We start from the raw sequence: 23333 nt of genomic DNA, 5'->3' as shown, positions 1-23333 counted from the left end.
GCAGGGGTGCGGCCCGGCCCTGGGCTAGCTGAGGGACCTCGGGCAGCTCGCCGCCTCTGGCCGGCTGCCCCCTGAGCACCTGAGTTCTCGGCTGACCCCGCCCTCCGCCCACAGAGCCAGGATGCCGGAACCTACACCTGCACGGCCGAGAACCCCGTGGGCCGCGCCCGCCGCCGGGTGCACCTCACCATCCTGGCGCTGCCCGTCTTCACCACCCTGCCCGGCGACCGCAGCCTGCGCCCCGGGGACCGGCTGTGGCTCCGCTGTGCGGCCCGGGGCAGCCCCACCCCCCGCATCGGCTGGACCGTCAACGACCTGCCGGTCACAGGTCTGGGCCTGCGGCGGGGCCGGGGGACAGCACGGGGCCTGGGAGGCCAAGGAGGGCCAGCAGCGGGGAGCCCCCCACTAGCAGGGAGGAAGAGGGTGTTAGTGGGTGCTGTAGGTTCTGGGTATCCAGACATGGCGCTGGGCAGGGCGGTTGGGGCAAACCCGGGTTTGGCCATGGGTGATGGCCACACGTCAGGCCTGGCAAGAAGCCACCTGCAAAAAAGACTCAACCCTGGGACCTCAGGCCAAGGACAGGCCGGTGCTCCCTCCAGGGGCTGCGGCGCCCCCTGCAGGCCCTGGGCCAGCCTCTTTCCCGAAGGCTCGGGCTCGGGCTCCTACCGGGGCCCAGGGGATGTTTAGGGGCTGAAGGGTATACAGTAGGTGCTCAGCAAATGTCTGCTGGGCTGCTGAAATGCAGGAAGTCGCTGCAGGCCCTCCTAACCCAGGAGAAGGCTTTATCCCCCCTCAATCTCCCCCCACCCCCCCCCCCGCGTCCCGGTGAGAGCTTGGCGAGTGACCCAGCCGCTCTGAGCCCAGCTCCTTCACCGTGAGGCGGAGACGGCAGGCGTCCGTGCAGAGGCTCATGGGAACAGCCGCAGAGACCTGCCCGCCGCTCACCCAGCTCACAGGGTGGGCCTGGCAGTGAGAGGCACCCCTCACCCACCTCCTCTAAGGCAGCCTGGGCTCCCTCTCCCCCGCCCCCGGGCCAGGAACCCCCGCGGAGATCAGGCAAAGACCCAAAGCACCCAGAGACCTCTGCCTGCAGACTGATTGGATTCGGTGTTGAGTAGCCCTCAGGCCATGGTCCGCAGGTGTGGGGAGAGGTTTGCTGTGTCTGGATTAGGCGCCCCTGGGTGCTCGGCCGGAGTTCGCAGCCCCTGAGCGGTCTCTCTCTTTGCACAGAGGGCGTGTCCGAGCAGGACGGGGGCAGCACGCTGCAGAGGGCGGCGGTCAGCCGGGCGGACAGCGGGACCTACGTCTGCTGGGCCGAGAACCGAGTGGGCCGCGTGCAGGCCGCCAGCTTCGTCCACGTGAAGGGTGAGGCGCCAGCCCTGGGCTTTGCTCCCGAGACCGGCTGGGCTCCCTCTCACGGGCCTCCCGACCTCGGAACCAGTCGTTCTCCACTCTGGCTGCACATGAGCGCCCCTGGGACCTCACAAACTCGGAGGCCCGGGTGCACCCTGACTCAGTGGCCCGGCCTCCCTGGGGCGGGGGCCCCTCAGAGGGATTTTCAATCCCCGGGGCAGCCTGGCTGCGGGTGGGATGGAGATCTGACCAGCCAGCCTGCAGGATCCGACCAACCGAGCAGCTGGACGGGGCCGTGCGGGAGGCAGGCCCGGGGGTCGGGCACTCTGGCAGGAAAATGCATGAGGCTTGTCAGCCCGCCCAGGGTTCCCTGCTCAGTCAGGAACGGCCAGGAACCGGTGCTGACCACGTGTCAGTCTGCTCACCTTCAGGATGGGGAGGGCGGGGCTTGGTGGAGGGCAGTGAGCAGCCCCAGGCACCAGGCCCCAGCGGCTGCTGTGGTAGAGTCTCTCTCAGGAAACAGGAAGGTGCAGCCATTGGTTTAAGGTTGGAGTGAGGTGGGGACCAGGGACGTGGTCCTTGCTTTCCAAAGCCCCCAGCAGGCACTCTGCAGCTGCAGTGTCTGTCCATGAGAGCGGCTGTAGGACACTCATTACACTGCCTTCCACCCTGCACCTGTCCCAGACATCACTAATTAATCGCCGCCCTGCTCCCACTTGGCTTCAGATCTTTCCCAGCAGAGCTCCTGGCAGCCGCCACCAGTCTGTTTCACGTGACCCATCACATGGAGCTGTTTGCTGTCCCTGATGTGTGGACTGTACTCGGCCCTCCTGGGGTCTGGGGACAGGTCTTTGGGGACAGGATGAGGGGAGGCTGAGCCTGAGGGCCCTCCTCTCTGACTCCCTGTCTCATGTCCCATGGTGCAGAGGCTCCTGTCCTGCAAGGGGAAGCCTTCTCCTACCTGGTGGAGCCTGTAGGGGGCAGCGTCCACCTGGACTGTGTGGTCCACGGAGACCCGGCGCCTGACATCCACTGGATCAAAGATGGCCTTCCGCTGCGGGCCAGCCGTCTCCGGCACCGGCTGCAGAACGGCTCACTGACCATCCGCAGGACGGAGGCAAGGAGGGGCCGGGCGCGTTAGGCGGGGCATCTGGGACAGCCCTGGGCCTTTTCTGATTGCTCAGAGGGTTCTTGAGGTTGGCACCACACCCTACAGCCTGCAAAACTCTGTCCTGCCCGTTACCCAGAGGTTCTCCCCACAACATCTAAGGCAGTGGTCGGCAAACTGTGGCTCGCGAGCCGCGGTTTGCCGCTTTGTTGACTAATGAGTTTGAGGACCACGGCCTTAGGGAAAAACACTTAAAAAACATTTTAATAATGTACTAAAGTCTTTAACCTGAAGTCAAAACTTCTGGGTAAGGGTAATGCCTTAAGCAGTGGTCGGCAAACTCATTAGTTTGTGGCTCACGAGCCTCAGTTTGCCGACCACTGAACTGGGGTGACTCCAGCCAGTGACTTCACTTTCCTGTGCCTCGATGACCCCACCCATTTGAGGGGCTGGTGATCATTTCTCCCTCAGAGGTTTACAGTCAGAGATCAGTGCGGTGACCTACACCAGGTGTTTAGGAGTGGCTGGCCCCTCGGTAATGGCCGTAAAGGTTATCAATAACAACAACCCCATGGGGCAGGGTAGATGGGTAAGAGCACCCATTTTACAGAGGAAGACACTGAGGGTCAGAGAGGCCCAGAGCCAAGAGGCCCTGAGGCAGGAGCATACCCCGGCTCTCCTGACTCCTACTTCATGCCGTTTCCAAAGCCTTGTGCCCTGGGCAGCCCCCCTGCATCTTCCCTTCTGTGTCCCAAGTCCTGGGGTCATGCGGAAATCCACCATTCACTCCTGTCAGGCTCATCTTAGGGGTCCTTGATCCTGCCCCTTTGGGAGCCTGTCCCTAGATAGCACTAATCATAGGACTGGTGCAGTAGCAGTAATAATGGCTACTCTGACCTGAGGATGTACCACATACGTACCAGGCACTGGGTGACTATGATTTCATTTGATGCCACAACAATCCTAGCTGTTGTTATCCCCATTTTAGAGATGGGGTAATTGAGACCCCAGAAACATGGTGATGTCTAGTAGTGGCTTCAGTACGGTTAACAATGGACCGGAATCTCATCCCATATTGGTCTGGCCCCCCAAGTCTACACTTTTAACTGTGTGCAGGCAGGTGTTGCAATAGTGCCCACCTGTGGATATTCTGAAAAGAGCACCCTGGTAATGAATTCTAGGAGTCTGAGATCAGCTATGCCTCTCAATCTCTAGAGCTGGACAGTGTCAGACGCTGTTTCTGACTAATTAGATCAGGCAAAGACCCAAAGCATCCAGAGACCTCTGCCTGCAGACTGATTGGATTCAGTCTTGAGTAGTCCTCAGGCAATTGTGGTGAGAGGTTTTCCAAAAGGGTGGGGCAATTCCTTCTGCCTGAGGTTGATGGTTATTCTTAGTCACTTAATGGTCCTCAGAAACTCCACACCATGGGGCTAGATGTGTTTCCCATAGGGTAGGTCAACTGTCTTACCCCAAGGCAGAAACCTCCTGGGCAGCATGGTCTGCCTGAGAAAGGTACACTCCCCTGCTTGAGGGAATGACTCAGCACAGGAAACCAAGGTGTCTGCCTTCCGATCACTAACTTCAGGATAATTGTTTTGTAATTTAGTTGAAATTCCAGTTTGGTCCTGGAACCTTGCCTGTGGCACATTAGTATGGGATTAGATGCAGTAGCACCCCCTTTGGACATTCGGAGATCAGCACTCTAGTAAGGGGGTTTCCATAGCACCCTCTTGTGTGTATTCTGGTAACAGCACCCTCGTAATGAATTCTAGGCCTCTGAAAAGAAAACGCCATTGGGAGTCCTAGAGGGCTGTCACCCTGGTAGGGTGGTGTTGAAATACTGTCCTCTGGTGGACAGTCCCTCCGAAGCTGCTTCTGTGGTACTGTCTCTGGGCATGGACTCTGGCCACAGGCCGCTCTCTCTCGGGGCAGTGCATCCACCCTGAAGTGAGCTGTCACCATCCATGGTCGCGATGGCCTGTGAACACAACTTCCCTGCCGCTAAGCAGGGAAACACGGCCACCTGCCTCCTCTCTGGAGAAGGGGCCGTGCAAACAGGCCCAGGAAACACCCTGAGGAGGCCTGGCGCTTGTATGGCTTTTTACTCACCCACTGGGTATTCCCACACTTACTGGACCATGGGCCTCTTTTCCTAACGGATCCCTCAGCGTGCACCATGGAGTGATAATACCTCAGCGTACACGGTTGGGAGAGGCGCTCTCAATCTCCTTTTGCAGCATGCACCCCTCCCCCCCCCCGGAGTCCGTGGCCTCAGTCGTCCCCTCCCCCACCCCATCCCCAGGTTCCAGGTGTGAAGGGGTGGATTCTCTGTGGATGTCTATTGACGAGGGGCCACGCGGGCCCCTCTGATGAGACATTGTGAGGAGTCTGTGAGCCCTTGGCTGGTTAGGCTCTGAGCTGCCTCCTGGTTAGATGGGCCTGGCTCCAGACAGCCCAGCTGTGCCCCGCTGTGCCAAGCGGCTCCTCTCCCCGTCGTCCTCCTGAACACCATGTCCTCCCCTGTGCCACCTGCAGATGGGCGACTCGGGGCGGTACCAGTGCCTGGCAGAGAACGAGATGGGCGCCGCGGAGAAGGTGGTGGTCCTCCTGCTGCAGAGTGAGTGCCCGCCTCCCGCTCGGGGCCCGGGGTGGGACGGTTTGAGGGGGCGTCCAGGAAAGGCTGTGCCGAGGCGGGGCTGGTATGGCCCGGGCGCTCTGATAAGAATGGAGGCGAGAGGCAGGGCTGGGACTTGGAATTCCCACATCGAAGTCCTGTGGACTATCCCCCGGGGCGGACTGGGAGTCGGGGTCGGGGCTAACAAGCACCGGGGACCCCACAGCCAAGCCCAGGGGGACTCAAAACTCAGAGCTGCACCAAGCTCATCGTAACAGCCCTGGATTGGCCAGGCAGCGTGCAGTGTGCAGAGCACAGGCTGAGCCTCGGAGGGGCCTCATGTTCCTCAAAAGACATGAACCCACAAGTTCAAGAAACGGAGAGAAACTCAAGGAAGTCCGCACCCACACGCATCACAGCCAAACTGGCGGGAAATTGAAGGCGACAAAGCTTTATGGAGGCGTCTGCGTGGCTGTGGGGTGGTCCCAAGTTCAGGCAATCGGGGGGGAGGGGGTTGATAAGGAGAGGGCTTGCAGAAGGGGTGACGTTGAAGTTTTAAGATCCAAAGGATGAGAAGGCGGCATCCAGTGACAATCGGGGGGATGTTCGAGCAAAAAGAACACGTGCGAAGGCAAAGGCCTGAGCCAGACTTGCTGCAGCCCTAGTGGCTACGAGGGCAGGCATGGAGCCATGGTCCCCTGGAGCCCGGATTCACCCGGAAACACCTGGCGAGGGGCTCCCGGCCTCCGGCACGGGTTCCAGTGGCCACGGGAGACGGATGCGCTGGGCAGTGTCCCCACGGCCCGTGGTCCAGTGTCCGCTTCCACCTGCGAGTGCGTCCCGCGCCGCCTCCTCACCTGCACGGCCTTTCCCGGCGTCCTCATGGCGGTGTCCCGCGGGCGTGGCCGTCCGTGGACAGGAAGGACCATCGTTCAGAGAGAACGCAGAGGGCGAAGCAGCGGCTTGGTGAGAAGCACTCACCAGGGACGTGGCATCAGATAACGGCAGCACCGGCAAGAGGCCCCCCCATTGGAAAGCACCCCAATGTCCCGAGGTGGGGGGTGGCTACGGGGGGGAGGGGGGCCATGACAGAACCAGCCACGCAGCACCATGCAGCCCCAGAAGATGATATTTAATGACATGAAAGGGGATCATGATCTCTACTAGAATGGGGGCAGGGAGGGAGGAAAGAGGGAGGGAGGGAGGAAAGGAGGGAGGACACTGGTCACATTCTTTTTTTAAAATATATTTGTATTGATTTCAGAGAGGAAGGGGGAAGGAGAGAGAGAGAGAGAAACATCAATGACGAGAGAGAATCATTGATTGGCTGCCGCCTGCACACCCCACACTAGGGATCAAGCCCCCAAAACCCGGGCCTGTGTCCTGACCAGGAATCAAACCGCGACCTCCTGGTTCCTAGGCTGACGCTCAGCCGCCGAGCCCTGCGGGCACCGTGGTCACGTCCCCACAAGGAGACGGTGTCCGGAAGGCCCTACGGGAAGGGCATTGGCCCGGGGTCTCCTGTGGTTCTCTGCCTCTGCCTCTGTGCCTTCCGTTCTGTTGAGATGAGTGTGCCGCTTGAACACCTGGAAGGAATAGAACGTTCCTGAAAGCTGCCCGGGCCTCCCGCAGGTGCCCCCGTGTTCCAGGTGGAGCCCCAGGACGTGACCGCGAGATCAGGGCACGACGTGGCCCTGCGGTGCCAGGCCGCTGGCGAGCCGGCGCCCACGGTGGAGTGGCTGCGTGCGGGGCAGCCCCTGCGGGCCGGCCGGCGGCTGCGGCCCCTGCCGGACGGGAGCCTGTGGCTGGAGCGAGTGGAGGCGGGGGACGCGGGCACCTACGAGTGCGTCGCTCACAACCTCCTGGGCTCCGCCACCGCCAGGGCGTCCCTGGTTGTGACAGGTGCGCGGCGTCCCGGCCCAGCCCGCGGGCCGAGGCGGGATCTCCTGCCGAATGGGGGTCTGTGTGTCGTCTGTGGGGGACCGGGCCCCCTGTCCTGCTAGCTCCCCAGCTCTTCCCTTTGCTGAGGGTCACCAACATCGAACGAACCAGCTGGGAGGGCCTCGTGGGGCGTGGTGTCTGCCCTCTCCCCTGCAGTCAGAGAACCGAGGGTCCGAGATGCTCCCAGTTCGCAGCTCATGTTCGACCAGGGACTCGGGCTCTTCAGCTCACCTGGCACAGACCCAGGTCCTCTCTCTGGACACGGCAGCTCTGCCTGGCCGGGTGGGTGCCCAGTAGCCACGGATGTTCCCAGCGGTACCACCCCTGCCGGTCTGTCGGCCTCTGCAGTCAGTATCCTCCCCGCTTGGGGCAGCCCACACTTTAAAACGGATGAGATGGCTATTCTGAGACTCCATAACATGCCCAGCCTGACAGATGGGAAGTCACTGAGTATCATTTCTGGGCTCCTGTTGTTTCTGTGAATACCCCCCATTTGTGGCTCTGTCTCTCTGGCCCTGCCCATGGCAGACATCACTAATCTATTGCTGCACACGATGCAACTTCCTTCCCCACAGAACCCTGTCCCAGGCAGCGGCTCAGGAACTTGGACTTGACACTTGAAAAATCCAACATACCTTTTTAGGAGGACATAATGGTCTCCTTACGTTTTTATTTTTTTTTATTTTTTAAAAGATATTTTTATTGATTTCAGAGAGGAAAGGAGAAAGAGAGGGAGAGAGAGAGAAAGAAAGGAAGAGAAATATCAGTGATGAGATAGGCTTTTCCTCTTATGGCTGAGATCGCACAGACAGGCGTCTCTACCACCTGCGTGGCCTGGGGTGCCAGGGGGCACTCCATGGCAGGAAGCCCAGGCCGCACTGTCTCCCCGGCTCCATGCCATTCCACAGCGGCGTTCCCAGCGTCATTGTCGTTGGCTTTGGGAAACCAGCCACAGGTTTGTTCCCAGTGTCCCCCAGAACCACACCGTGGCCCACCCTACAGCTAAATGTCTTCGAGGGAAACAAAATTCTTAAAGCGGCATCGCCAGGTAAACGGTGCGCAGCGGCTTTGAGGCCCCCTCACCAGGGACTTGTCTTCTCTCCTTTCCCAGGAGTCTTGGGGGGCCCATCCTGGCCTTGTGGGAAACAGGTGGCTGCTGAGTCACCCCATGACTTGTCATTCCTGTCCAGTTCCCCCTTTTTAAGCCCCTGAGGGCCATGCTGTTGCTCTCTTATCCGCAGCTCCCACTCTCTGCCTCATCCCTGCATGACAAGGCCAAGGGCAGGTCCGTGGCCATTTTCCGGCCCTGCCATGACCACAGGGCAGCAGATACTGACCAGAGACGTCCCTGCTGGCAGCCTCTGGCCAGACCCCAGCTCTGGACTGCAGGAAACGGCGCCACTTCCTGGATTCCAGAACTCACCCGCCCCGAATTTACCCAATTAGGAGCCCGGCGGTTCTGTCTGATGTTATGTCTTCAGACAGATGGTGGGCAATTGGTTGCTAATTTCCCCGGAGAGCCGTGAGGGCCGAGGCAGGCTGCCTTCTGTGTCTCTCCCCCTGGAATGCCATCTGCCAAACGAGGCAGCTGGCCGGAGGCAGCAGCCCCGTGCCCACGCCATCAGTCCGATTAGCGCGGAAGGGCGTCTGCTTCCAGACATCCTGGCGGCTCCTTCAACCCCAGCCCTCCTGAGTGACCCCCCCCAACCGTCCGCCAGCCAGGTCCACTGCAGGGCAGCTGGAGCTAAGGGCACTGCTGGCATGGGGGGCATTCCGGTGGTGGCATTCAGCACCTGGCTTGGTGCCCTGCCCCTCGGCCTGGCTCCTCCAGCACGCCAACAGGTTTGGGGCATGTCTTTGGTCCCACCCCCTCATTTGATAGACAAGCCAACTCAGGTGTGGTGTGGAGGCCCCAGTTTCCAGGCAGGTGATGGTGGAGCCAGAGTTGGTAGCTGGTACCATCACCCACCAGCAGGGTGCCCGTGGGCAAGTTACGTCACCTCTCTGAGCCTCAGCCGCTCCTCCGGGAAACAGGTACAGCAGCTGCTTACGCTGAGGGCCCGGCGGTGGTAATGTCATAGCGGCTCTCCTTCCTCCCAGGGCAGCCCCAGGGGGCCCGGGGCAGCGTGATCGGGGTGATCAACGGCCAGGAGCTTGGCGTGGCCACTCTCAACGCCAGCGTGCAGCAGGAGGCGCGCTCGGGGCTCACCACCTTCCGGAGCAGCATCGACCACGTCCCTGCGAGTGTGGGTGAGTGGGGACCGGCCCCGCGCAGAGCCGGGAGGAGGCACAGCCTGGGCTCCGAGGCCGCTCCAGCCCGGCTCCCGGAGGAAGTGCAGCCACCTCTAAGAGCTGAGCCCAAGCCACCCAGAACCCCCGAACAAAACAGAGCGAGTGCATTTAAAGGTAGACAGAGACTAGCTGCAGTGACTCGGCTGGTTGGAGTGCTGTCCAGGGAACTAAAAGGTTGCCAGTTCGATTCCCTGTAAGGAGGCAACCAGTCAATGTTTCTCACATCAATGTTCCTCTCTCCCTCTCTCTAAGCATGTCCTCAGATGAGGAACATGTACATACATACTATATCATAAAAGGCTAACATGCAAATCGACCAGACATTGGAATGACTGGTTGCTATGACATGCACTGACCACCAGGGGGCTGTGCAGTCCCAGGCTCCGGGGTGACCTAGCTGCCCCCAGTGTTGGTGGAACTGAGTAAAATGGCAGCACGTTCCATGCACTTCGGTGTATAAAAGCCCTGCTGATTTCACACCTCCTCCACGAGGTAGCGACTGGCCTCTGCCACTGGGTCCGGTCCAGTCGCGGGCCCAGGTCACCTTGGGGCTGAGCGCTCCTGGGGAGTGCCAGGGGGGCCTTGAGGAGAAGCCTGGCCCCCTCAGCATCTGGCCTCCCCGCCCCGCCCCACCCAGGGCCTCTGATGCGGGTCCTCGTGGTCGCCATCGGCCCCCTCTACTGGGCACTGGCCGGAGAGCGTGGCGACGCCCTGAACGGCCACTCCCTGACGGGGGGCAGCTTCCGGCAGGAGTCGCACATGGAGTTCTCTACAGGTGAGTGGGGTGCCCCAGGTGGGCGGGGGTGGGGGGTGGGGAGGGCTGGGCCCGGGCCCAGGGCCTCGCTCCGCGGTGACTCCGGCTGGATGGGGCTGGCTTGCAGGGGAGCGGCTGGCGATGACCCAGGTGGCCCGGGGCCTGGATCCCGACGGCCTCCTGCTCCTGGACGTGGCAGTCCACGGCCTCCTCCCCGAGAGCCTGGCCGACGCAGAGCTCCGAGCGCAGGTGCGCCAGCCCGGGCGCAGAGGGCTGCGGGAGAGTCCATGGGGTCCTGCCTGCGACCATCCTGACACCCCGCAGGGCCTGGGGCGGGGCCTGGCCTTGGACTTTGGGGGGCGAGTAGGAAGATGCTCGGGGCCCAGCCTCTGGACCTCTGGGGCCGTTCTCCCCGTCCCATGACCGGCCGAGGCTGCCGGTGGCTGGAGGCGGCGCTGTTGGAAGTTGCAGTCCCAGGCGTTCTCCCTCTCCCTGCTCCCCCAGGACTTCGAGGAGCAGTACGTGCAGACGGGGCCCGGCCGGCTCTTCGCGGGCTCCATGCAGCGCTTCCTGCAGGGCAGCCGGCCCGTGTCCCTGCACTGCAACCACAGCATCCAGTACGAGGCGGCGCGGGGCCCGCAGCCCCAGCTGGTGCAGCACCTGCAGGCCTCCGCCGTCAGCGCGGCCTTCGACCCCGCGGCCGAGGCCCTGCGCTTCCAGCTCTCCACCGCCCTGCGAGCCGGTGAGGCCCTGCCTGTCCCCACCCCCCGCCCTGCTCACAGCAGGACAGCCTCAGAGGCACCTGGCTGAGGGCGCCCTGCCCGCCCGGACCGGAGACCAGAGACTCGGGACTGAAACAGCTCACCCCTGTTTCCATCCACCCATCCGTCCGCACCCCAGCGGGGGCACAGCTGTGCAGGCTGCTCCTGTTCAAACCCTCGGGCCCCAAGATCAAGGTCCAAACCACCCCCATGCTGAGGGCCAAGACTTGAGTCATCCCTGCCTTCCTCCCAGGGTGCCTGCACCAGAGACCCCCCTCCGATCCCCTGGCGGCCGGGGTGAACAAGCCACCCGTTCTCACTCCCTGGCGGCTAAAAACATGCCTGTTAGCGTGGTTTAACCTTGAACATGGGGCAGTTGTAAGAGGATAGTTTTGAGGTCAGGCAGAAGACCCCGGTTCCAACCCAGCCGCCCCACTCCTCGGCTGGGAGACCCAGGGGCAGAGCCCAGGCCTCTCTGAGCCTCCATGTGCCCATCTGTGAAATGGGCATGGCACCGCCTGCCTCGCAGGGTGCGGGAGTAGAGGTGCTGTCTCTGTAACCTCCCCCCACCCCCGGCACCCAGTGGCTGCTTGATGAAGGGTGCTGTCCCTTCCCGGGCCCCTCTGCCCTGTCAGGACCGCAGCTTCACCTGTGCGGTCTCCTGCTTTGCCTTCATTAATGATTTCGGTGAATGCCAGCCTCGGTCGGGCCAGCCCGCGTGAGCCCCTCATGACATGACCCACAGCCGCAGCTGGGCTGGGAGTGGGCCTGCTGACACCTGGGGGCTGGCAGGACTCGGGACAGAGATGAGGGGACCTCGGCCTGACCCCTGTCCCTGGCACCCTGTCCTCTCTGCTTGCAGAGGAGAACGAAGGCTGCCCCGAGGGCTTCGAGCCGGACTCGCAGGGAGAGTTCTGCGCGGGTGAGCGCCTGGCCCTGCCTGGCAGAGGGGAGGGGGGGCCTCAGCCTGGGCAGCTGTCAGGAGGGCCTGTGCTTGGGGCCCACCAGCTGTCCGGCCGCACACAGGGGCGAGGGCTCCCGTGGGCCCAGCCCCTGCTCCCGCTCCCGCCACCCCTGCCCGGCCGCTTCTCCTGCGCCTGCCCGCTGGCTTCGCCCCGGCCGGGGGCGACAGGCGCTGCAGAGGCGGGTGGCCCCGGGCACAGGCTCCCCTGGACCTGGCCCGGGTGTGTGAGGAGGTGGGAGGTCATTTTAGAGTCACCCAGGGGGTGGTCTGTTCCGGGGCCACTGGATGCCAGCGGGGGTTCTATGCCCTGTTCCCACGGGCACTTCCTGTGAGGAGGGCCAGAGGGGGAGAGGCTCAGGTGCTGGGGGTGATGGGGATCCCAGAGACATCCACGTGGCCCCCCGGGCTCAGGGCGTTCGTGCCCGCCGAGCCTGGCACAGCCTTGCCAGCTGCCCCTCACCCAACAGCAGTTTCTAGTCTCCTGGGGTTGGAGGTGAGCTGACCCCTGCGCCCCTTCCTGGCTCTGCCTGTCCCCTCAGCCAAGTTGCTAGACAACGAATCTGACCTAGGGCACTGTCCGGACTCTGACTCCCGATCTGTCCCTCCACTCCCACCACCGGGGCCTGGCATTGCTACACCTCATTCGGTGCCCACGGGGCATCGTCCAAAGCCTCCATCAGAGGCAGCCTCAGACCCCGGGGGGCTCTGTGCTTGTGGAGGTGCCAAGGTGACAGACAGAGCTCACAGGAGGGCCGCGACCTTCGTCCCTGGGGTTCTGGGGCTGAGACTAAGCCAGTGTGGGGAAGCCAGACCAGAGTTGGGGTTGGGGGTCTGGGGGCTCCTGTTCACGTGGCCCCGTCTCTGTCTGCTCCCAGATGTGGACGAGTGTGCGTGGCCTTCTGACCTTTGCCCAGAGGGGCAGCGCTGCGTGAACCTGCTGGGGTCCTACCGCTGCCTCCCGGACTGTGGGCCTGGCTTCCGGCTGGCCGCTGACGGGGCTGACTGTGAAGGTGCCGGGCACGGGGGGGGGGTTGTCCAGGGTTCACTGTCACTGGGACGCTGGGCCTTCTGGGAAATGGTACCCTCTTGACGGGGCACGGTGAGGCAGGGAGGGAGCCTGAGCCGGGCCCCAGGGGTCTGCGCTGGGCCTGGCCTGGCTGCTGGCCCCGGGAGGGTCTCTTCGGGCCTCGGGCTTGCCATCTGTCCAGTGAAGGGGGCCAGGTCCGGATGGCAGACTGTGCCATATCCGCTGCCGCTTCCCCTGCCTCCCAGATGTGGACGAGTGCCTGGAGGGGTCCGACGAATGTCACTACACGCAGATCTGTGCGAACAGCCTGGGCGGGCACCGCTGCAGCTGCCCCCGGGGGTACCGGACCCAGGGCCCCGGCCTGCCCTGCCTCGGTATGGGACACAAGCAGGGAGTGTTCACCACCAGAGCGACGTGCCATGAGTAACCAAATAGCCAGGCAGCCATGTGCCCGGATCCCTGCCCGCCTGTCCCCCAGACCTCACCTCTGCCCTGCAAGGTCACCTTCCAGGGGAGCCCAGGGGGAGGAGGGTGGAGAGAGGTGGGCAGGTCTCCGAGAAGCTTAGGAAGAAGGAGGGGCCTCTCCAGGACCCTGGAGGGAGAGGCTGAAGGACAGCTGGTCCCTGGGATTCAGCTCAGAGTCGGGGGGTCGGAGGGGATGAGTCCTCTGAGCAGTGGAGGCAGGAGGGAGAGGGGGAGAGAGGAGGCAGTTGGCTTCTAGGCAAGGCCAGGCAGCTGTGCGAGCCCTGAGCCTCCCTCGGCCCTCGGCCCGCCCCCTCCTCCCTCCTTCCAGACATCAACGAGTGCCTGCAGCTGCCCAGGCCCTGTGCCTTCCAGTGCCACAACCTCCAGGGCGGCTTCCGCTGCCTGTGCCCGCCGGGCCACGCCCTCCTCCCGGACGGCAAGGCCTGCACCCCAGTGGGGCGGAGTGTGCCCAACGTGACCACCGTCAGCCACCTGGGCTCCTTGGTGCCCTGGCCGCGGCCCCGAGCCCTCCTCCCCGGGGGTGCCTACCACGCCTGGGTCTCCCTGAGGCCACACCCCGGGACCCTGAGCAGCATGGGCCGGGCCTGGTGCCCCCCGGGCTTCATCCGGCAGAACGGCGTCTGCATCGGTAAGACCACGCCCCGGGACGCACCCACGATGTTGTCTGGGGCTCCTAGGTTAGGGTGTGGGCACTGTGCCCCGTGTTCAGATGCCCAGGGCTCATGGGCAGGTGTGGGAGTGCTCTCAGCGCCCTGGCCGTGCCAGTGGGAAGGGCCTTCCAGAAGGGAGTAGAGGATTTTCTAAACCATTTATTGCCCAGTGTCCCAGGAACCCACTTTGAGAAACACTCCTCTGGCCGCACGGAGGTGGCACCGCAGGGAGGGAGGTTTGAGGATGAAGGAGTGGGTTCCAGGTTCACACGAGGATGTGAACAGAGACCGGTGGGGACCCGGTCAGCGCCCGGCTGCAGAGGCGAAGGGCGGGACCTGGAGGGTGGACGTGCTTTGGGGCTCCTGCCTGGATGACAGGCTCGGCTGGAGGGGGGTGCCCCCCGCCCCACAAGGCCTTGAGGCGGACAGGACAGAGCTCCCCACTCCCCGGGCCCACCAAGCCCTGGACCCTGCTAACCCCCGAATCCAGAGTCAGTGGGGCAGGGCAGGGACAAGGGAGGGCCACCTAAGTCATGGCGGGCAAGCGAGTGGCCACATGGGCATCTGTGACTCAGCGTGTATCTCTGCCTCTACCACCACCACCACCACTACCACCACCACCACCACCGATGCCCCGGCCAGACCTGGATGAGTGCCAGGTGCGGAGCCTGTGCCAGCATGCCTGCCAGAACACCGAGGGCAGCTACCGGTGCCTCTGCCCCTCCGGCTACCGCCTCCTCCCCAGTGGGAAGAACTGCCAGGGTGAGCTGCTGCCCAGACGCCAGAGGGGCAGGGCAGGCTTTGGGCAGGGGCACCCTCTCGCAGCCCGCTCTCCAGCTCCCCCTCCACACCTCCACCTGTGATTGATCCGAGGGAGGGCGGGGGGACAAGCTCAGAGGTGCCCACCGCCAGGCCGGGCCCCACATGCCACACGGAGCTCAGATGGCATGGGCAGGCTCTCCAGCCCTGGGGGTCTGCCGCAGCTCTGCTGTGTGTCCCTGGGCAACGCACTCCCCCTCTCTGAGCCTCAGCTCCTGGTGAGGGGCTGACACAGCCGCCCCTAAGTGCCCGGATGAGACCAGTGGCAGGTGGGCTCAGAGCCAGCGCTCCCAGCAGGACGGCTGCTGCGTGCATTGTCAGAGAAGCCTTCAGCCCCCGAGTCCGAGCACTTCCCCTGCCACTGCTCAGGGGGGCCGGCCATGCTCCCCACCATTCCGTGGGAGGCCCGCCCGCCTGCCTGCCCCTGCTCTTCACCCTCCGCCATGGGGTCAGGGGCTGTCCTCTGAGAAGCTGGGACACCCAAGGACCAGGGCACTCTGCCCATGGACAGTGGGCACTCCGGGGCAGAGGGCAGCCCTCCTCTCTCCCAGGCTCAGGAGTCCCCAGGGTGCCCCCGCCATGCCCCGGGGAGATGGGGGTGCTGGAGCCCATGGGCTGGGCTGTCTGGGACAGGCTGGCGGGGACAAGGAGAGAAGGCTGCCCCCCTCCCTCCCCCTCCATAGCCATGTCTCCCAGCCAGCCCGCCGTGCCCTGCCGGTGCCTGCCTTCCCCGCCTCTGCTCCAGCCTCTCACCCCTTCCCCTTTCCCCGCCTCCCCGCCTCCCCGCAGACATCAACGAGTGCGAGGAGGAGGGCATCGAGTGCGGGCCCGGCCAGATGTGCTTCAACACCCGCGGCAGCTACCAGTGCGTGGACACGCCCTGCCCCGCCACCTACCGGCAGGGCTCCAGCCCAGGGTACGGGCCAAGTGGGCAGGGGGTGGGGGTGAGGGGTGTTCTCTGCAGGGCTGTAGCTCACCCTCCGGCTCCCACAGGCCGGCCCTCCTCCAGGCCATGCCGCAGGCACCGCGGGGTCAGCCCTGCCTGAACTCCAGGGCAGCGCCTCTGCCCGCTGGGCAGGGTGCCCTCGTGCACCGCCCCTGCCTGCACACACTCTGGGTGCCAGCTTGCCTGGGCACCGTCAGCTCCCACGGGGATACGTCAGATGAGCAGGGAGCACTGGGCACCCAGGACGGAGGGCTGGGAGGTGGGACCATGTTCACTTGTGCGGACACATGAACACGCACAGCCCTGGACACAGGAACACACACAGACACGCAAACACACACACACATCTCCACCACCACTGTGCTTGCTGGGCTGCCCTGTGGCTGGGACCTGGCCTCCTTGGGCCTTCCTTTGCCGATCTGTAAAATGGGCTGGCAGTGGTGCTTGTGGACAAGGCATTAGGGGAGCAAGGGATGGCTGCTGGGGACATCTGCAGAGCAGGGAAGGGGTGGGGGCGGGTGGGGAGCTAAGTGTGGGGGGCGGTCCGGTTTCTGGGCAGCCGGTGCTGGACGGCACCCCGAGCCTGTGCATCTGCCCCCCCCCCCCCAGGACGTGCTTCCGGCGCTGCTCGCTGGACTGCGGCGCCGGCCCGGCCACGCTGCAGTACAAGCTGCTGCCGCTGCCCCTCGGGGTGCGCGCCCACCATCACGTGGCGCGCCTGGCCGCCTTCTCCGAGGCCGGAGAGCCCGCCAATCGCACGGAGCTCAGCGTGCTGCAGCCCGACCCCCGCAGCCCCTTCGAGCTGCGCCTGCTGCGCGCCGGCCTGGGCGCCGTGTACACCCGCCGCCCGCTCACCCGCGCCGGCCTCTACCGCCTGACCGTGCGGGCCGCCGCCCCGCGCCACCAGAGCCTCTACGTGCTGCTCATCGCCGTGTCCCCCTACCCCTACTGAGGCGGGTCCCCTTCCCCTACTGAGGGGGTCCCCCTACCCCTACTGAGCGGGTCCCCCTACCCCTACTGAGCGGGGGTTTCCCTTCCCCTACTGAGGCGGGTCCCCTTCCCCTACTGAGGGGGTCCCCCTACCCCTACTGAGCGGGTCCCCCTACCCCTACTGAGCGGGGGTTTCCCTTCCCCTACTGAGGGGGGTCCCCTTCCCCTACTGAGGGGGTCCCCCTACCCCTACTGAGGGGTGTCCCCTTCCCCTACTGAGCGGGGGTCCCCCTTCCCCTACTGAGCGGGGGTCCCCTTCCCCTACTGAGGGGGGCAGCCCCCCAGACCTCCGGGATGGGGTGGGGAGGAGCTAGAGTAACCGGCCCGGCCCAGGCCAGGCTGCGGCGGGACAGGGGCCCCTTGCGTAAGGGGTGTCCTCTCCTCCCGCCTCCGTGCGTCATCGGGACTCTCAGTCAACACCACCCTGCCCTGCGTGCAGCCTTGACCCAGGACAGCGAGGACCTGAGCTGTCCCTACGCTCCCTGCTCCCGTGGGGGCGGAGCCCCGAAGGCCGGGGACACAGCCCGCAGGCAGAAGTGGGGTGAGGCCTGTGGGTCTGAGCGCCTCCAGGCCTGCCCCAGGCCCCAGCGACCTGGGCCGGGGAGGACGCAGTGTCCAGGGCACCGCAGGGCAGGGGCAGGCTCGGGCTGGCAGCACCTGCCTCCGGACCACACCTGCCCGGTCCCCGGGCCCAGGGGTGTGTGTTTTCATCATAAAAGCGCTTCTTTCTCCCCAGCTCGGTGTCTTCATCCGGTTCTTTGCGTGATCAGGAGGGGCAGCCTGGCTCCCTCTGGGCAGGGGGGCCCTCGTCCAAAAATATGAATATGGCAGCAGCCACCCAGCCCACAGGGTCGTGGGGAGAATTGCATGAGAAGGAAAGGCATTGGTTGCACCAATAGCCATCGGGGGTTGTTTTGTTCTGTCTTGTTTTTGTTAGGCCTCACCTGAGGATATTTTCCCATTGATTTTTAGAGAGAGTGGGAGAGAGAGGGGAAGACAGAGAAACATCCATGTGAGAGAGAGACACACCGATTGGTTGCCTCCTGCAAGCCCCCGGCCAGGGCCCTGGCCTGGGAGGAGCCTGCCACTCAGGTACGTGCCCTTGACCAGAATTGAACCTGGGACCCTCGAGTCCTCAGGCCGATGTTGTATCGGGCCAGGGCTGGGGGCAGTTTTTATCAGACCAGTTGGGGGGGTGGGGGGCGGTTCCTGAGAAGCTGGTGGTCCAGCTAAGGCATGAAGAAAGGGGGGCAGGAAGCTACATAGCGGGGGTGGGGGTGGGGGGCAGGGCGGTCTGACCAGGAGGTGGGGAGGCTGCAGGTAGGGAGGCTGGGATGGGAGGGAAGGGGAGGGGAAGAGGGAGGCCATCCCAGAGGCAGGTCCTGTGGCCTTCGGGCCCCTGTGGGGACTTTGGCTCTGAGGAGTATGAGTCGGGGAGGGACGGGATAAGAACCCTCGTGTGCCCCGGCGTGTCTCCAGTGCGCAGGGACAGGGTCTGAGCCCCAGGGTGGCTTCTCCCACCCCCGCCCCTGCCCCCCTTCCTGACCGGGCGGCAGCCCCTGTGTCAGAGACCCACCACCCTGCCAGCTGGCCCTGGAGAGCGGCTGTCTTTCCTGCACTGTCGCCTCCCCTGGCTTCCCCTGATGGGGACAGCCGTCCGTCATTCCTCCTTAAGGGGTCAATGACGATCAGAAGGTTCCCGCAATACTGGGGTGAACGGAGGGGAAATCGCTGAGCCCATTTTCCAGATGGAGAAAAGGAGGCTCAGCGGGGAGACAGGGCCTGGTCCGGTGCCTGATCGGTGGCTGGGGAAAGGTTAGGCCAGGCTAACTCCTGACTCCAGCCCAGCAGCCCGATCCGATCTTCCCCAGAGCACGGCCACCTGCAGAGCCGGCTCCTTTTCAACCAGGAGAGTCTGCGCGCATTTCCTGTGAAAGGGCCAGGCAGTGAGTAGTTTGGGCTTCGCACGACATAGAGTCTCTGTCAAAACTACCCCCTCCCCATTGCGTCACCGGAGCAGCCGCCGCCAGCACATGGACCAACGCAGCTGCTTTGCGGACACGCACGTTTGAAGTTCACGTCACTTTCACAGGCGGCGGAATCAGCTTCTTTTGACTTCCCACCCATTCACAAGCGCAAAAGCCTTCCTTAATGTGCCGGCTTTGCAAAAGCAGGTGGTTTGAACCTCAGAGTCTCTGCTGGCGGGATTTCAGGCTGGGAGGAGGGGAGACGGGGGGCAGCTGGCAAGAAGTGGGGTAAGGGCGTCCCAGGCCCTCCCATGCCGTCTGTCCAGGGCCCCACCGGGAGGCCCTTCCGTGGGCTGAACAGGCCCCTTTGTGCAACCCCGGGGGCTGGAGGGTTCATACTGTGACCTATGAACCCTGCCCTCTGCGGGGCTGTTAATTTTTTATGGAGCCTGGGCCTCGCAGCCGAGGAGGCCTGCAGCAGAGGCGAGGCCTGCGGGGTGGAGGGACCGAGGCCTCCCTCTGCCTGCCCTCTCTGCCTGCCTCTCCCCAGTCTGACGCTGGCCCTTCGTGGTGGCAGCACCCCTGTTCGTTCAGTGTCCGGGCCCCGTGGATCTGAGTTTAATTTATATTTAGTACAGGAGCCCCCCCACCCCCACCCCGCCCCCCGCCCCGTAGTTCCAGAGACAAAAAATAGGGTGCCCATTTCACGGAGGAGAGAATGCGGCTCAGAGAAGGTGAGCCACTCGTCCAAGCTCCCACAGCCTGGAGGAGAAAAGGGGGACTCAACTCAGACCCACCTGCCTCCACAGCCCAGGCTCCAGCCTCCGGGCCGCCCCGCCTCCACGCTCAGAGGAGGGAGGCGGGAGGGCAGGAGCAGGATGGAGAGGAGGGTGTGCCGGCCAGTGTGACCTCCCTCCTCCACACCTTCCCCTAAACCTCCCTCTGCGGTCTGACCCGGGGCTGGCGGAAGAAGTGATGGCTCAGTCACACAGCCAGCCCCTGGCAGCCTCGGCCTTGAATCCAGGCGTGAGGCCCGGCCGGCCGCTCCCCCGCCCCGTCGGCCCCCGCCCCCTTGCCCGGGGATGGCCAGCCAGTACAGGAGCCGGCTCCGAGGGGTGTCTCCACTCCTGCTCCGCCAGGGGCTGGCTGTCGTGGGCCCGGGGCTCCCCGCCAGCGGCCCAGCCCCCGGGCCACCTGACCTGCGGGGCCCCTCTGAGCCCTCGGGGCTGGAAAACAACCCTGCGGGTCACTCATTAAACTCCGTGATGCAGCTTTTCCAAGAACTGGACTCTGTGTTCCCCTGGGCGGGGTCCCGCCCGGAGGACACGCTCTGTTCCTCCGGCCAGGTCAGCCTGGGCGGCGGCACCGTGGCTCCTGGTGCCAGCCGGGAGGTGGCGGCAGGTCAGGGTGCTTGGGATGTCTGCCACCCAGGCCCCTCCAGCACCTGCCCATGCAGAGCCCGGAGTGGCAGCGGGGAGACGGGGCCGGAGGGGCCTGCTCCAGGGGCAGCTGCACAGGCGGCATCGGTGTCTGTTGGCCGCTGGGGGAGTCAGGGAGGTCACGTCCACTGCGTGTGCCCTTCAGCAGGTGGCCACGTGGCCATGCACGTCAACGCCCACCCTTAGGGGAGCCCGTGGCTGCAGCGTGCGGGGAGGCCTGGAGGAGGTGGCGAGCCCAGGGGGGAGGCGGGTGCGGTGTCCCCTGCAGAGGCGCAGGCGAGAGGAGACGGCGGCCCAAGGAGACAACAGCAGAGGCAGAGAGAGAAGGGCTCGTAGGTCACAATATGAACCCTCCAGCCCCTGGGGTTGCACGTCCCTCCATGTTATTGATGGAACATCAGGCATCCACCCTCCGGGGCCAGCCCAGGACACAGGCTGTGACGGGGACCCAGCTGGTGGAGGGGGGTAGGGTCAGAGCCACCCCCAAGGCCCAGGATGTGCAAGGACCGTAAGTCAAGAAAAAGCTCAACACATTGGAGAAACCACGCAGGCAGCGCCGCTGGGCCATTGCGGGCTGGGGCGCTGGCTTTGACCCTACGCGTGACAGCAAGTGTTCCTAAAGATCCTTTTCATCATTAATTCGAGAATCCGTCTCTGGACTGAAAAAACCTTCCAAAGCACACATCCACCACGCCATGATCGCGCTAGGACATGAACGGATTCCTTGCCATCATCCAGCCTCCCGTCTGATCCCCTTTGATTCCAGCGTGTGAAACAGGTGCAAACCGCCCCTCTCCGGACATTTCCTCCGCCCACCGGGAGCTGGCTTCCTGGTCCCTGTCCTCGGTTTGGCTCAGATAAACTCCCAAGAATTCTCTAGAAGCCTGAGCATCTCTAACACGGGCACCCACAGGGACCCAATGCAGCGCCAGCTCTTCTGGCTCTGAGGCCTGCTTCGGCGATCCCACCTGGGGTTTCGCTTCAAAGAAAGGAGCTGCTGAGTGGCGCTCGGGGGATATGTGTCCGCGCGATCTCAGAGGTACGCCCCTGATTTGAAACAAAAATGAAACTCACCCCAACTGCAGGTCATTCGGATGCAGCCGCTGAGAGACGGGCCCGCGGTCTGCACTTCTTTTCCATTGCTCGTGTCAATAGCAGTTAATACTTACGAAGTTTTAAGGTGTGGGGTGTGTTTTTTTACTTTTATTTTTTAGTTCTGAAAAAATTGTAGAGATACACAAAAAATGGAGATAGATGCCGTGACCACAGATCAAAAGACTCATCATGTTAAGATGCCCGGTAGACTGACGGACATCCCCAGTCAAAATCCCAGCAGGCCTTTTCCATAAACACACGAGCTGTCTCTACTCTTCAATGCAAAGGACCTAGACTAGCCAGAGCAGTTTGAAGCAAGACAGAGCTGGAAAGAAGACATACACGGATGTCAAGACTTAGTGTAGCCCTCGCAGGTTTGGCGCAGTGGATAGTGCGTCAGCCTTTGGACTGAAGGGTCCCAGGTTCGATTCCGGTCAAGGGCATGTGTCTTGGTTGCAGGCACATCCCCAGTAAGGAGTATGCAGGAAGCAGCTGATCGATGTGTCGCTCTATCCCTCTCCCTTCCTCTCTGTAAAAAAAGTCAATAAAATATATATATTTTTTTAAAAATCTCAGCCTCCACTGCCTCAGTTTCTCCACCTGGTCAGGCCTGGGTGCTGCTGTGCTTTTAGAGGTGCTGCCCAAGGTCGCTTCCCTGGGTGTGGAGGGGGCTCCTTGAGAAGGTGGATGAGGGAAAGGCAAGGCCATGGTGGCTGAGCCCCAGGTCGGGGATGCCCTCTGGTCGTGCCCCAGCCCCGGGGCCAGGAGCCGCTCTGCAGGGTGGGGCTGGCAGCGGATGGATGCCCACCTGGCACAGGATGGATGCCCACCTGGCACAGGATGGATGCCCACCTGGGGGAGGTGAAAAGCAGCTCACTCAGGAGCCGGCCAGTCGCCTCTCACCTTGATCTCTGCCTCGGGGCAAACATCGACCCCGTGCCAGAGGGCAGGGCCCCCGCTGGCAGTTGGGGCCCTGTTTTCCTCTCGGGACAGCTGTGATCTCACCGCGCCTGTGTCGCCAGCGTGTGTGCCGCGGGAAGGGGCCGTGCCCTGGGCCTCAGCCATTTCGCAGCAACGCAAGGAGTCCATGTGCCCGCAGCCGTGGCCCCGGGCCTGGGCCCTGGCTCCTCTGACTGAGCTCGAGCCTAAACTGGAGCAGAGGGTTTGGGCAGCGTGGCCGACACTGGGCCCGGGCCTGGTCTGCCACTCCATGCGGTGTGGCCTTGGGGAAAAGCACGCTCTCTCTGTGCTGCGGTTCTTGTGTGCAAAATGGGGGTGATAGCCGAAACCGGTTTGGCTCAGTGGATAGAGCGTCAGCCTGCGGACTGAAAGATCCGGGTTCGATTCCGGTCAAGGGCATGAGCCTTGGTTGCGGGCACATCCCCGGTAGGGGGTGTGCAAGAGGCAGCTGATTGATGTTTCTCTCTCATCAATGTTTCTATCTATCCCTCTCTCTTCCTCCCTGTAAAAAATCAATAAAATATATATTTTAAATGGGGGTGACAGTAGCAAACAGGGTGGCCATGAGAGCAAACACCAGCAGGAGAATAAAGGCCTGTGGTGACACCCCGAGGCTGTGGCTGAGGCCCAGCTCCAGGGGGAGCGCTGGCCTGAGCTCTCTTCCACACCCGCGTCCCCCCCCCCCCCCCCGCCGCCCTCGCCTGCCCCTCCCCCCCCCCCCCGCACCTGCCTCCCCCTGAGGGGGCTGTGTCTGGAGGGCCTGATGGCCTCCGTGTTCCTCTCCACTGCCGCTGGACAGCGACATCTGAGTGTAAGACATGAGGACAGAACATGGAGTTGAGGGGTGAAGCCGTGGGGCAGCTCTGGGGGACCTGCCCAGCCCCTGCCCTGGGCCGGGCTGTCCCTGAACGCTCCCCCCTGGCTCCCTGCACGTGTGGGAGGCCCAGAGGGGCGGCCGAGTGGCCTGCGGGGCCAGCTGCCATTGCCTCCTGGCAAGAAGGTGGTCGCTGGTGGCATGCAGCCCCCCCCACCCCCCCAGAGAGGGAGGCACGGAGCCTCTGGAGGTCAGACCCAGGTCACAGCTCAGGAGGGAGGGGAACAGCAGTCAGCCAGTCTTCTGGTGGCCAGGTCCCGCTGCCCTGGGCAGTGTGGGCAGGTGCCAGG

The 23333-nt window shown here is 63.6% G+C and overlaps 1 protein-coding gene across 1 annotated transcript in view; it reads left to right on the top strand.

The window, feature by feature from the left end:
- HMCN2 (hemicentin 2) overlaps window positions 1–17434 on the top strand; it is a gene marked incomplete at its 5' end in the record, with an annotated part of 130533 nt that extends 113099 nt beyond the window's left edge. The window contains 16 exon segments of the mRNA XM_084899127.1: window positions 115–328; window positions 1231–1365; window positions 2280–2470; window positions 5000–5081; window positions 6711–6980; window positions 9120–9269; window positions 9949–10086; window positions 10193–10314; window positions 10570–10807; window positions 11689–11748; window positions 12666–12800; window positions 13063–13191; window positions 13611–13931; window positions 14596–14715; window positions 15562–15688; window positions 16328–17434. Coding sequence (XP_084755253.1) covers window positions 115–328; window positions 1231–1365; window positions 2280–2470; window positions 5000–5081; window positions 6711–6980; window positions 9120–9269; window positions 9949–10086; window positions 10193–10314; window positions 10570–10807; window positions 11689–11748; window positions 12666–12800; window positions 13063–13191; window positions 13611–13931; window positions 14596–14715; window positions 15562–15688; window positions 16328–16670 — 2775 coding nt within the window. The 3' untranslated portion in view covers window positions 16671–17434.
- Window positions 17435–23333: the final 5899 nt, after the last annotated feature.

This window comes from Pipistrellus hanaki (assembly GCF_964339955.1).
Source record: "Pipistrellus hanaki genome assembly, chromosome: 11".
Lineage (NCBI taxonomy): Eukaryota > Metazoa > Chordata > Mammalia > Chiroptera > Vespertilionidae > Pipistrellus > Pipistrellus hanaki.
Note: the sequence above shows the minus strand (reverse complement) of the source record. Positions and strands in the feature narration are given on the sequence as shown.